At 42.0% G+C, this 14624-nt stretch overlaps 1 protein-coding gene and 1 long non-coding RNA gene across 2 annotated transcripts; one reads left to right on the top strand and one right to left on the bottom strand.

Moving 5' to 3' along the window:
* Window positions 1–1509: 1509 nt before the first annotated feature.
* On the top strand, window positions 1510–8787 carry FPR3 (formyl peptide receptor 3). The gene is made up of 2 exons (XM_032264384.1): window positions 1510–1767; window positions 7445–8787. Exon 2 carries the CDS (start codon window positions 7455–7457, stop codon window positions 8511–8513), a length of 1059 nt encoding a protein of 352 aa, XP_032120275.1. The 5' UTR covers window positions 1510–1767; window positions 7445–7454; the 3' UTR covers window positions 8514–8787.
* A 4057-nt stretch (window positions 8788–12844) lies between these two features.
* LOC116540743 lies at window positions 12845–14354 on the bottom strand. The gene is made up of 3 exons (XR_004264578.1): window positions 14162–14354; window positions 14031–14034; window positions 12845–12855 (listed from the first exon to the last, which is right to left on the bottom strand). It is a non-coding gene; the product is annotated as an uncharacterized LOC116540743 (long non-coding RNA).
* Between the last annotated feature and the right edge of the window lie 270 nt (window positions 14355–14624).

Here is a 14624-nt window from a genome sequence, read left to right as displayed (position 1 = left end):
CCAGCTACTCAGGAGGCTGAGTAGCTGGGATTACAGGCACGCACCACCATGCCCAGCTCATTTTTTGTATTTTTAGTAGAGACGGGGTTTCACCATGTTGACCAGGATGGTCTCGATCTCTTGACCTCGTGATCCACCCGCCTCGGCCTCCCAAAGTGCTGGGATTACAGGCTTGAGCCACCGCGCCCAGCCTTTTTTTTTTTTTTTAAGACGAGTCTCACTCTGTTGCCCAGGCTTGGAGTACAGTGGCATGATGTCAGAGCACTACAACCTCTGCCTCCTGGGTTTAAATGATTCTCGTGCCTCAGCCTCCTCAGTAGCTGGGATTACAGGCATGTGCTACCACATGCGGTTAATTTTCATATTTTTAATAGAGACAGGGTTTTGCCACATTGACCAGACTGGTCTCGAACTCCTGGCCTCAAGTGATCCACCCACTTCAGACTCCCAAAGTGCTGGGATTATAGACATGAACCACCGTGCCTGTCCTAAGCTGTATTCTTTAGAATAAACCAGTAAATGAAAGCAAACTGATTTATTGTGTTCTGTGTGCCATTCTGGCAAATTATCAAACCTAAGGAGGGGGTCATAGGAACCCCTGATTTATAGCCCATCAGTGAGAAGTACAGGTGGCCACGTGGGGCTTGGATTGGTGTCTGAAGCGAGGACAGTCTTCTGGGAGTGAGTCCTTTAACTTGTGCGATCTGATGCCAGCTCCAGTTAGCGTCAGAACTGAATTTAATTGTAGGACAGACAGTGGTGTCTCCAGAGAATTGGAGAATTGCTCTGTTTGGAAAAAAGCCCACACATATGCTGTTAGACGTATGTGTGTAAACAGAGAAGTGAGTTTTTGCTTAATTGTGCATCTTTGTTTATTCCTTTCCTCTCATTCTTCTCACCTAGGTAATTGTTTCTTTCATTTTCCTGAATCTCTGAAGAAGAAAGGGCCTGGACTCTCAGATTCCCTGACTCTTATTATTTGGAGGGATGAACTCCAGTCTCCCACAGAAAGTTAGAGGTGAAGGAACATTCAGACACATAGGTTTTTACGACAAATAGTTTGATGACATCTCCAAGGCGTCCTTTGGGAATGGTAAGAAACCCTAAGTTTCTGTCACTGGATTGATTTCAGCTCCATTGTCCTTCAGCAAAGTCTCTGCTGAAGGCTATTATGTAAAAACCATAGGACATCATTGGTTTAAACTGAGCTACTGTACTACACCCAACAAACAAAACCAAAATAGAGTCACTCGGACTAAAGTTCTATGCCACCAAATCAAAAAGTAAGTTGTTTATCCAGCTTTCCAAGAAATCATAAAGAGGGAGAGAGAGAAAATAGCCAAATTCCCAAACAGGTCACTTTCAGTAGGCATGAAAATGCCTCTGCTTTAAGCCTTACTAAAGAAGTAATCTAAGTAACCATGTCAGTCAATCTGGGTTTTTGTTTTGTTTTGTTTTGTTTTGTTTTTATCATTATTGTTTCCCTATTCCCGGTGCAGAAGAAGCAACTTTAAAATGACCATTCAGCTTTTTGTTCTTTGTTTCTGCTTTCTTTAGCCCTCCTCTCCCTATAAAACCAAACTTCTCTGTTCTACTCATCAATACACACATTTTATTTTAAGGGATTAGATGTTGTCAAATTCTAGAATTACAAATAAAGCCAACATAAACTTTACACTAAATTTACTGTAATTTTGTCTTTTGACAAATCCTTAGAGCTGGTGTTGCTCAACAGGAAGCCAGGAACTGGCCACAAGAAAGCTGGTGGTAAGTTGGGGTCTGGCAATTTTAAAATTGCCAATTATTGTTGGAATGCTTGCTCTGAGGTATCCACTTGCCAAATACAGCTTTTGAGTGTTTGCTATTTTTCTCATTTAATCTGAAGTATGCTACAGATATAAAATGCATTTATCTTCTAAGACTTAGTATGAAAAAGAATGCCAGTTAGCTCATTGATAATTTTTACTCTGATTACATGTGCTAATATCATTTTTGATATGTAGGATTCAACAAAATATATTATTGACGTTAATTTCTCTAATGTTTCCCACTCTGTTTACACACAGCTACTTGAAAATTATAATACACATATGTGGCCCGTGTTTACAGATCACATTATGTTTCTATTGGACAGTGCTATGCTAGAGACATGGCATTGAAAGAAGGTGCTAGTTGTGGAGTCTACCTATCAATGGAGAAAGCATTTAGGATAAAAAAATTAACGAATGAACAAGTAAGAAAAGCATCTGGTGAGATAGGCTGGACCTGGGGCAGCTGTTTTGCAAATGGGTCAAGAGGGCATCTCTGAGAACAAAATATTTAAGCTAAAAAATATAAATATTTAGAAAAAGCCAGGTGTGGAAAGCTCAAGAGGAAAATCGTAGTAGGCAGACGGAAGAGAGAAAGCAAGACCCCTGAGATGGTGAGGAGCTGGCATGGTCAAGGAATCAAAGAGTCCACCATGGGCCCAGCACAGTGTGTCAGGTGAGAGTGCAGAGATGAGGTACGGAGATACACAAGACAGATCCCAGGGCACTTGAGAAGTGTGAGTTAGAAATTTGGAAGCTATAGAAGAGTGCTGAGAAGAATAACACCATTGCCTTATTTTTCCTTTTCAAATACACTTTTTCTGTGTCTGGACTTTAGGGAACAGCAGGAAAAGGAGTAAGCTATCTGCAAGGTTTATGCAAATATCTAAGCCTGACAGGGCCATGGGCATGGGTAGTGGAGATGAAGATGGCTCCGGCTGTGCATTCAGCATGTTCTGTAGATAGAATAAACAGGACTTGGATTGTATTGTGTGGTAAGGAAAATGAAAGGTGAGTTCTAGATTTAGAGCTTTAATAACTGAATATTTAAGCTCCAAGTAGATACAGAACATTGGAAGAGTGGCAGGTTTGGGAGGAAGGGACAAACAATGTTTAGTTTAGGCAACGTTAGGTGTGGAGAGTCCATGGGACTCCCACGGGAAGATATCAAGAAGTCAATTGATTATATGAGACTAGAGCTCCAAAGGAGGCCAAGGCTAATAATTCAGATGAGATGATGGTACTTCAAGCTGTGATGACATCACCGATAGAGTGTGCGACACCCTAAATTTAGAGAAATTTAGACCAGAAAACACCGTGAATTGGATTGAAAAGAGGTGGCCAATGGAGCTGTAAAGACAACCAAGAGTGGATTGTGTATACATCTTATGATACGGAAAAAAATGTGTTTGAAGAAGGAGAAAGAGATCTGGTGGGTCCTATGTCACTGGAACATCAGGATAAAAACTCAGAAAGGCCCATTGGATTTGGTAGCCTGGAGGACACATGCATCCTTAGGAGAGCACATTAGCTGGAGTGCTAAGGACTGAAGTCAATATAAAATGGATTCAGCAGAGCAGGTGAGGTGAGAAAAAAAAAAAGCAAGCAATTAGAGATCACCATTTCTAAAGTTTGTCTAGGAATTCTCTTTACAGAAAACACTTCTCTTAAAGAAATAGGGTAGAAGCTTAGAAAGAAGTATGGGCCAAGATTGGTTTTCTTTTAAAGAGAAGGGATAGAAGAATGTTTATGTGATAATAAGAATGGTGTAGTAGAAATAAAATCTTGAGGGTTTGTTTTCAGCAGAAAACAGAAGGGCAAAGTTCTTGGGAAGATGAGAGAGAGTGGGATGGAAAGCAAATGTGAAGAGGGAAGTCACTGGGAAGAAGCCGTCTTTATTCACAATAACAAGGGCAGGTAAATTGAGGGTTAGGAGAGAAAGGGCTAAAAAATGCACATCTAACTGTTGCCATTTTCTCATTAAAATATCAGACAAGGCCATTCGCTGAGAGTGGAATAGTAGAGGAAGTTGGTTAGTTTGAGGATAAAGCAGAAGGGCTGAATGTTATTTTAAGGCATGAGAAATCACATGTGCTGGAGAAGCACAGATGCTAACAAGGAAGTGCTGAGTTTCCATTTGAAACCTGTAATCATACATCCAGATGTGCCTCTCAATAACTGTGACACTGAGCAAGTCACTTCCCCTCTCTGAGCCGTGGTTTCCTATGGATTACACAAGAACGATATTTGTCCCAAAACAACTATGTTATAATTAGAAATAATAAAATATACATTGGTTGACACACATTGGGACCTCACCAAACAGCAGCCCTCATAATCAGTAGAGGTATAATCTCTGATCCATGGTTCTCTTCCCTACTTTATAACTAGGGTGAATCCAAAATTCTACAACATCGTCTTCTTGGCCCATCCCCACCTGTCACTGGGCACTTATCTTTCCCTCTTGTGTCAACATTTCCAAGTGACTTAGAGATTCTTGATACATCATACCTTCTGAATGCCTTCTAGGATATTTGGAGAGTGGGTAGAGAAAATCTGAGTCTGTTGAGGAACTAGGGAATGGGAGAGCATTAACTATACAATTCTGTTGAAATCAGTCCAGTTGAGCTCCAACTCTGGTTCTACCCCTTTCTGACTGGGGGCTTTAAATAATTAATGTAACCAATGTAAGTCAACTTCCTCATCTGTACAATGGTTGTACTAATTATAACTAACATTAGTCAATATTCACCATGTCTCAGGGTGTGCTCAGTACTTACACATATTAATACATCCCAACCGCAGAGGCTGTGAGAGGAGTTGTTAGGGTTAAAGGAGAAGCTCTTGGCATGTGGGTAATGTTCGTAAGTCGTAGCCACTATTCCCATGAACATCGTTCTCGTCCTGACCTTGAATTTCATAATGCATGGCCTGGGATTAAGCCCCATGACATAGCACACAGCCTGGTGAGTACCAAGAGTTCCCATTTGTCATAGACTCACTCAGTCTAGCCTAGATCCATGTCTAATCTCACTTAATCCTCGCCACAAAGTTAGACTTCACCACAAAACTGTCCTCATTCTGCAGAGGAGAAAACTGAGGCTCAGAGAGATGTCACTGACCAAGCACTCATATTGGCAAGGTGCCAAAGACAAGAGTAGAGATCTAACTTATCCCAAAGCCCAGTGCTCTTTATAACAGTGATGCTCAACTAGGGGGAATTTTGCCTCCCCCAGGACCTTTGACAATGTCTACAGACACTTTCAGTTGTCACTCCTGACGGGGAAGTTGCTACCAGCATTGGTGGATAGAGGCCAGGGGTGCTGCTAAATACCCTACTGTGTGCAGAACAGTCCCCCATAACAAAGAATTATGCAACCCCAAATGTCAGTAGTGCCAAGATTGAGAAACCTTGAGCTACATTACACAATGTCCCATGACAGACCTCAGTGAAAGTGATTGGTAATGACAGGAAGAGAGAAAGGGAAAGAAGGAAAAAATCATGACACTAGGGTATGACCATATCCTGGAAATCTTTGGGGAACTCCTTTCAAATGCAGCACTGTAGAGCTGCAAAGGTAGTGGCTCTGAAGTTGCTCATCCTGAATTTCAAATCTCGCTGCCCCCACGGACTGGCTGGAAATGACGCTGAAAAAAACTAAAACCCCTAGGCCATGAATTCCCTCTGGCTAAAAAGGGGTAACGATGGCTGCCCCACAATGTTATTACGGGTATTAGATGTGAACAAGTGCTAGATAATTGCTGTTACTTTTAGAGAGGCTGGATAGCCCAGCTCTAATTTTCATGGCCATAAAAATCATTGTAGTTTTTAGACAGAGAGACTCTAGCAGGGTGGGGGGTTGTGGGGGGGGTTCATGAATACGCATTTTAACAAATACCTTGGATGTTTGTGATAAAGCCCACAGACCACGGTATAAGCAAATTTGGACAAGTGGCAAAGGCGCAGGGGTCACATAGACCTTTGGGTTGAGTTGGATGCAACAGCTTCCCATGTGACCTGCTGCAGAGTCAGGGACTATAATTTTGTGATTTCGTTTCTTAAAAGCAAGGAAATAGATCCCAGAAACACCCCAGGATACCTTCGCATAGTGTTATTGCCCCGAATTTAGTCATGTGTCCACCAATAAACGATCCTTTGCAAAGCAAAAGGAATTCTAGTTAGTACAAATTAGAAAACCAAGATATACCCGCAAAGGTGGTGGAGGGAAACCTTCTCCAAAGAGTATCTGAACAACATTGCAATTTGATTTGCAGAGAAGAAATGAGGAACAGTTATTTGGTTGGGGGAGGGGGTGTTACCGGCAATATCTGTCAAAATTGTTGCATAGAGAAAAGGCTTAGAAGTCAGACTAAGCTGAACTAAAGATGTTTGTCTACTATTTCCTATTTAAGTGATCAGCAGGTTTCACAATTGCTCTCAATATTGATTCATTCTTATGGAAACGACAAATAATGAACACTGCCGAGCTATTATGTAGACCAAACTACTACCCATATGTAGCAATTAACACAGTAAAAATAGTCTCTGATAAGAACCCCACAAATATGAGCTAAAGATTCATGCTCATTCTGTTTACCCCACAGACCTTGAAGATATATAACATGAATGCTAATTCACTGCATCCCAAACAGAGAACTTTGTATCAAGCAGAGACAATGAAAAACAGTCGGGGAAAAAGTAGATACACAGCCCTCTTTGTTCACTTCTTCTAGCACAGAATCTATAGGATATATTTTGGCTTTATTTATTTTTGGAGGATGGTGTCTTGCTTTGTTGCCCAGGCTGGAGTGCAGTAGTGCGATCTTGGCTCACTAAAACCTCTGCCTCCCGGGTTCAAGCCATTCTCCTGCCTCAGCCTCCCAAGTAGCTACAGTTATAGCTCTCGCCACCAAACATGGCTAATTTTTCTATTTTTAGTAGAGACGGGATTTCACCATGTTGGCCAGGTCTGTCTCCAACTCCTGACCTCAAGTGATCCGCTCGCCTCGACCTCCTAAAGTGCTGATATCATAGGTATGAGCCACCACGCACATAATATATGTCTACCTATTACTGGTAATGGTTCAAAATCCTCTTCAGCTATGAACTCAACCCAAACCCTAAAACTTTAAATTAAATATCACCCAAAAAATAGGTCAAGGGTCCTCACAGTGGGAGGGACAGGAGCTAAGAGACTGGGAGAGCATGAGGCTGAAAGAAGTTGCAGACCTTGCCAGCATGTTTGCATTCAGTGATAGAGACCAGACATGAACATTCCGACTCTGAGTCTTGTGCCTTCCTTACGATACTGAAACAGCCTCTGCTCAATTCTCCATTGTCCATACACTCTGAGTTTAGTATTTCTGCTGCTGGATAGAGCCCTTTAATTTAACTCTTGGTAAAGTAATCGGCCTGATAGGTGGAATGCATATTAATAATGGTGGGAATATGGAGAACTAACCTTTCCCAAAGGACCTCCAAGAGAGTGCCAATTTCATGCTGTGACTATCAACAAGGCTCACTGGAGTGGGTCTCCTGGTGGGGGAAGTGCTATAGTGAAAGTTAATGAATAATTGTACTGTAAGATGGTTCTACAGCTGAGAAATGGCCATTGCTGAAATGTTTCATGTTTCAGGTGTGGGAAGATGGAAACCGACTTCTCCATCCCTCTGAATGAATCTGAGAAGATGCTCCCTGCGCCTGATGGCTACACCATTCTGTGGATCTTCTCATTGCTATTCCACGGAGTCAGTTTTGTCTTCGGGGTCCTGGGCAATGGGTTTGTGCTCTGGGTGGCTGGATTCCGGATGAAACGCACAGTCAGCACCATCTGTTACCTGAACCTGGCCCTTGCTGACTTCTGTTTCAGTGCCATCCTACCATTCCGCACGGTCTCAGTCGCCATGGGAGAAAAGTGGCCTTTTGGCCGGTTCCTATGTAAGTTAGTTCACGTCATGGCAGACATCAACCTTTATGTCAGTGTCTACCTGATCACTGTCATTGCCCTGGACCGCTGTATTTGTGTCCTGCATCCAGTCTGGGCCATGAACCACCGCACCATGAGTCTGGCCAAGAGAGTGATCATGGGACTCTGGATTGTTGCCATAGTCTTTACCTTACCAAATTTTATCTTCTGGACTACAAGTACTGAGAATGGGGACACATACTGTATCTTTAACATGGCATTCTGGCTTGACACTGTTGCAGAGAATTTGAACGTGTTCATTAACATGGTCAATGTCTATGTGATCCTCCACTTCATTATTGGCTTCAGCATCCCCATGTCCATCATCACAGTCTGCTATGGGATCATCTGTGCGAAAATTCACAAGAAGCGTATGATTAAATCCAGCCGTCCCTTATGGGTCCTCACTGCTGTGGTGGCTTCTTTCTTCATCTGTTGGTTCCCTTCTGAAGTAATTGGCATTCTAATGGCAGTCTGGCTCAAAGAGATACTGTTCAATGGCAAATACAAAATCATTGTTGCCCTGGTTAACCCAGCAAGTTCCTTGGCCTTTTTTAACAGCTGCCTCAACCCAATTCTCTACGTCTTCATGGGTCGTAACGTCCAAGAAAGACTGATTCGCTCCTTGCCCACTATTTTGGAGAGGGCCCTGAGCGAGGGCCCTGACTTAGCCAAGAGTAGCAACAGAAACGCCAATCCTGCTTCACCTCCTGAGGAGACAGAGTTACAAACAGTGTGAGGTTGGGGGTACTTTTGAGCTCTCTACCCTGCGTTTCTTCTACTCTCACACCACCACCACAATCACCAACATAAGAGAGGACTTCTGTATCACATGTGTAGGGGGTTTTCCCCACAACCAAGCAGTAGACACCAGCTGGGTGTCCTACAATTGACAGTTGAGACACAAGTCACAAATCCAGGCTTCTGAAATTTCTGACCAACCAGCTTCAATATGGGGTTCCCACCAGCCCCTCTTCGGGGGTAGAGTGGCTCATGGAACTCAGAGAAATGATTTAATTGCTAGAGTGGCTCATGGAACTCAGCCAAACATTTATGTAGGCTTGCTGCTTTATTATACAAGATACTACAAAGGATATAGGTGAAGAGGCACAGAGGGCAAGGTATGGGAGAACGGATATGCAGTTCCATGCCCTCCCTGAGTGCACCACCCTCCAGGAACCTCCATGTGTTCACCTATCATGAAGCTCTCCAAGTCCAGTCCTCTCGGGTTTTTATGGAAGCTTCATGAAGTCGGCATTCTTTCCCCCAGTGCATACTATAGGATCCTCTCTGGGGAGGGTCTTAAGACCCATAATTAGACAGGTGGGAGAAGATTAGAGTCCTGATTTGGGGTAGATGAAGGAGAGGAGAGAGATTCTGTTTCCTGAGGCCTAATATGCCCAACATTATAACATAGGACGGTAGCAAAGGCTGTGGTAGTTATGAAGCAGAAACCATGGGCTAAAACCAACATAGATTTTAATACCAGATACCCTAATCCCAGTCCTAACTTCATTTAACCTTGGTCACATTGAGGCATTCCAGGATGAGTGGCTCAAGTATTTCCTCAGGGAAAATACTTCTGTACCCCATGATTTAAGGGTAAGAAGTAGACAGTCACATTGAGGCATTCCAGGATGAGTGGCTCAAGTATTTCCTCAGGGAAAATACTTCTGTACCCCATGATTTAAGGGTAAGAAGTAGACAATGAGGCCACTGTAGGTGTCATTTTTCATTCTGGACCTCAGCCTATATCCTAAGTGGAAGTGGGAAAAAGAGTACGAGAGGAGAGAATAAGTGAGGGGACTTGTAAGGCTCAGATGAGACAGTGTTTTTTTTGGGAAAAAAAAAAAAAAAAACCTTTATCTTACCATTAAGTAAAATGTTTGCTGTAGGCTTCCTGGAGCTTTCTCCTTTTAAAGTTAGACTGTTGAAGGTTTCTTCTTAGTTAAGAGTTTTATTTTACTCTTTAAATCATAAATGAATATTGAATTTTATTAAATGAAGTTTCTATAAATATTAACATAATCATATTATTTTTATTCCTTCATTTACATGATTATAAATTAGATGAATTTATATGTTAAACTACCCTTGCATTTCTGAAATAAACCATGCTTGCTCATGATAGCTTTTCAACATTTATCATCTGTCTCACAGATTTGTTTAGAATTTCTGTATTTATGTTCATGTAGAGATGGCTCTGTTATTTCACTTTTCTCTACTGTTCTTGTTAGCTTTTACATCAAACTTACATTTTCCTGAAAGGAGTCTGGAAGTGATTTTCTGATTCTATCCTCAGGTATTATATCTTTTTTGAACATTTAGAAAAATTTGCTAGTGAAGCCAACTGGATCTTGGGTTTGCTTTTTGAGAAGGCTTTTAAATACAGGTTCAATTTCTTCAACAATTATTAGGCCTGGCAGTTTTCTTTTTCACATTGGTCACTTTTGGTAAACTGCGATTTTCAAATTCAAGGAATTCGGCCATTTCATCCCACCTACGAAGCTTATGTAATCACCCAGTGGGTTCTTCGTGCCTGCTGCACAGACAAAACCAGTTCAGTGAGACTGTGGTATTGCAGTAAAGAAGGAGTTTAATTAACATGATGCTGGCCACATGGATGAACTGAAGCTATCATTGAAATTAGTTTCCTCACAGCTGAGAGGTTATGGTTTTTCAAAGACAGTTTGGTGGCGAGGAGCGAATGGGTGCTGCTGACTGGTTGGGGAGGCAATCATAGGAAAGTGGGAAGTGGTCCTCATGCACTGAGTCTGCCTTGGAGTGAGGGGGTTACAGGACCACTTGAGTCATGAGTCATTGCTAGAATGCAAGTCTGAAAAACATCTCAAAAGACTAATCTTTAGGTTCTACAATAGAGGTGTTGCCTATAGAAGCAATTGGGAAAGTCACAAATCTTGGTCCTTCCTGCCCAGGGGTCTCTGGCCACATGACGCCTGGGCAGTAAGGGATTAAAGAAACTATAATTCTACATTTTAGCAGAATTCAGACCCCTTGAATTAATCCTAATCTCAGGGCCTTTCATTACTTTTCAGTCCCAGAGCAAGGAGGGTGTTAGTTAGGGAAGGCCTACTATCATCCTTGCTTCCATGTTAAACTATCAACTAAATTCTTCACCTGCTTATCTTAGCCTACAGAGAGGAGTGAGAAAAGACAAGACAACCTTTGAGGCTAAAAGCAGGAAAAAGTCAACCATGTTAGATTTCTCTCACTGTCAAAATCTTTGCAATTGTGGTTTCATTTATTGTCGTGAAACAGTGTAATTGTACGGTACTTGATATGTTTCTTTCAAGTAATGAGAATGTAAACTATCTGAGGGTAGAGGTTTTGGTCTATATTGTTTGCTGATGGATTTCAATCTCCTGCATATAAGATAGTGTCTGATATATGATAGGCATTCAATAAATGTTTACAGCATTGATAAACAATAATATCACTTAATGTCCAGTCCAAATTATCTCCAGCCCTCATAATATGAATCAGGTCAGGTCTAGTAAATTCCCATCCTCATGTTCACAGTATTTGTAAACTCCCAGCTTACAATTTCATGAACATTTCTGATTTTGAGTTTCTGCTTATGTAAAATACTCTGGCTAACCATTGCCTAATGACTTTGTATTCAAATAAATAAATCATAACTCAGCCCTTTACCTTGCTTTCTGCACATAAACATTCAGAAATTGTCATTTCTGTATTGTATAACATACTTTGCTGATGCAATGGCAAACGACACTACTCAACATGTATATCAGGCAGTCCTGTTATCAACGTTCTCACTCACCCCACTGCTTGACTCTGTTAATTTCCTTCTCCCTTTCCTTAATGTCTCCCCTAAAGTTATTTGCATTTCCAAGGCAGAGTAGTTTGTGCATTTTATTTGCATGTTTGACTCCTAAAAATGCTTTAAAGTTCACAGGAGGTGTATACTCTTAAATGCCCAAATAAGGTGTAGCCATAGAAAATAAAGAACAAGGCTGGGCATGATGGCTCATGCCTGTAATCCCAGCACTTTGGGAGGCCAAGGTGGATGGATCATTTGAGGTCACGAGTTCGAGATCAGCCTGAGCAACATGGTGAAATGCTATCTCTATTAAAAGCACAAATATTATCCAGGCATGGTGGTTCACACCTGTAATTTTAGCTACTTGGGAGGCTGAGGACGAATCATTTGAACCTGGGAGTTGGAGGTTGCAGTAAACCGAGAATGTGCCACTGCACTCTAGCCTAGGAGACAGAAGAGACAAGAGAAAGAGGGAAAGAGGAAAGGAAAGGAAAGGAAGAGAGAGAGAGAAAAGAAAAGAAGGAACAAGGACAAAAGGCAAGAGGGAAAGGCCAAGAATAACAGTATACAACCTCTGGATAGGAGAACCAAGACTTCCAGATGGACTAATTAAGAGACTTCCTCCACTGCCGGGATAGGGGATTCTTACTATTCTTTTTCAATGGCCTTGGTTAATTGCAGTAGAACAGTGCCTGCTGCATCCTCTTCATTTTTCTTTTTCTCACTAGGAGTTTTCATTGTGGAGTCTCAATTCCCATTGCATTATGATATACTGTGGGTTCAGGAAACTGAGTTTTTTGTTTTGCTTTAAGGTACGGGACACTTACCACAAAGAAACACTTCCCAATGTGTGTCCATGTGGATGGATCACTAACTTCCTGTATCAGGCCTGGTCGGTCTGGGATGGCATTACTGCGTGCTGGTTTTAGATTTTGCTGCTTTGTGCAACATAGTACTGCTGTTGTCAGGTGTTGCCTTGGGGACTCTCCAGAAATTCTGGTGAATACAGATGACTCTGAACCTTCAGGCTCCCCTGCAGCTCCTGGAGGGCAGGTTTCACTGTAACGAGAATGTTTCACTATGGAACAGAAGTCACTCTTTCTCCAGTCAGGCCCCTGGTGACGGGCCACTACTCGAGGGCATGTTGTCCCTTGAGCTACATATGCTGCTCTTGTTACATGGGGTCTTGATAGTGGTCTGGCCTGTATTGGGCATAAGTTGCAAAGTTCTGGTCTCCAGCCAGAGTGAGTTGGCCAGTATGATGAAACTCTACCTCCATCTCACTGATGAAAGAGCCACAGAATACCAGGCTCCTGGGCAGCAGCAATTCCTTCATAGTGAAGTCAGAAAAGATGACAAAATGCTGGGCTTTGCTGTGTTGATAAAGGAGAGGCAGTATGAAAGGATCAAGTCAGCTAAATGTAACCTGTGATACGGCAACTGCACCTGCCTGAGTCCCTTGCACCTTGCAAGAGCAAGTGCTACTGAGGCAGGTACCTCCTTGGTTGCTATATTCCTTGCTGCTATCACTCCTTGTCCCCACCAGCCACTCAAAGGTCAAGTGGGGCACCCTCAAAAGGGAAGCAGCTGCCTACAAGGCCAGTGCAAATGGAGCTCACCCCTCAAAAATTTTTGGTAATGATTTGTAAGGTCGAAACAACAGGGTGCCAAACCCAAGGTCATCTAGATTTTCTCCTGTTATCTTCTAGGAGTTTACAGTTTTGTCTTTTACATTGAAGTCTATGATCTATTTTCAGTTCTATTTATCGGGTAGAAACCTGACTGACACAGCATATGTTTACAGTGTTAAAAAGAAAGAAAAAAAAAAACAGGAAAGATAAAGCATTAATAGAAATCAGTAGAAACTGCGTGGAAGAAATGGAAATGGTCTGTCTTCATCATCAAATTTTCTTTTTTGTGTTTCTGCCATCAGCATATACATATGTTCTCTAATCTACTAACTGAAAACTTAAAAACTTCTTGTACCACACACATCCTCCAGAACTTTACAACCAATTTCTCTGCTCTCCTTGACAGCAAACTCAAGGGTCACTTCCAGTTTATTCTGTTCCTTATTTCACATTTTCTCCAGAATCCATTCTAAATGGGTTCGTATCTTGATTACTGCACTTGGGACTACCCTTATCAAGGACAACAGTGACATCCTTTGCCATGCTGCTGCACTGCAATTTCAGACATTTGGTGCTTCCCTACGAATCCAATGGGATAAATCTAAATTATATATGCTTATCTGATAATGATGGGAATCTTAGGCCCCTAAGCATACATGACTCAGTTGTCCACACCCCTTTTACTTTAAAATATATAATTTTCCTGGAGCTATCATACGTGTTTGGTTTTCTTCCTACCTCAGTGACTTCTCTTTCTCAATTTCCTTGACTGGCTCTTTTCTGACTTTTAAATGTTGGTGTACCTGAAGGCTCAATTCTAGACCCTCCTCATCTATTTATCTCAATGCAGTCATCCTAGGTAATGTGTTCCTATAACTTGAAATCCCATCTGTATATTAATGACTCCCCCTAAACATCCATCATAATCCACAACTTCTCTTCAGAAGTCCAGACTGCATTTCCACTTGAAAACCTACAGGGCATCATCAAAATAAAACTATCAATTTGATTCCCCCAGAACGGTTGCTTGCCAAATCCTCTCCACTTCTTCTAAATTTAGGAAAAGTCATTACCCTCTATCAAATGTCTTAAGTCACATATATAAGTAATTATTGATTCCTTTTTATTTATTTTTTAATGAGACAGAGACTTGCTCTGCCATTCAGGCTGGAGTGCAGTGGCACAATCTTGGCTTACTGCAACCTCTGCCTCCCAGGTTCAAGCAATTCTCCTGCCTCAGCCTCCCAAGTAGCTGGGATTACGAGCACATGCCACACCGCCTGGCAAATTTTTGTATTTTTAGTAGAGATGGGGTTTCACCAAGTTGGCCAGGCTGGTCTCGAACTCCTGATCTCAAGTGATTTGCCTGCCTTGGCCTCCCAAAGTGCAGGGATTATAGGCATGAGCTATTGATTCT

This window comes from Sapajus apella, unplaced genomic scaffold (assembly GCF_009761245.1).
Source record: "Sapajus apella isolate SASKATOON/1434 unplaced genomic scaffold, GSC_monkey_1.0 scaffold144, whole genome shotgun sequence".
Classification (NCBI taxonomy): Eukaryota; Metazoa; Chordata; class Mammalia; order Primates; family Cebidae; genus Sapajus; species Sapajus apella.
This window is presented reverse-complemented; position numbering and strand designations above follow the sequence as displayed.

Coding starts and splice junctions, on each gene's coding strand:
- FPR3 (XM_032264384.1), top strand. CDS start 7,455: ATGGAAACCGACTTCTCCATCCCTCTGAATGAATCTGAGAAGATGCTC.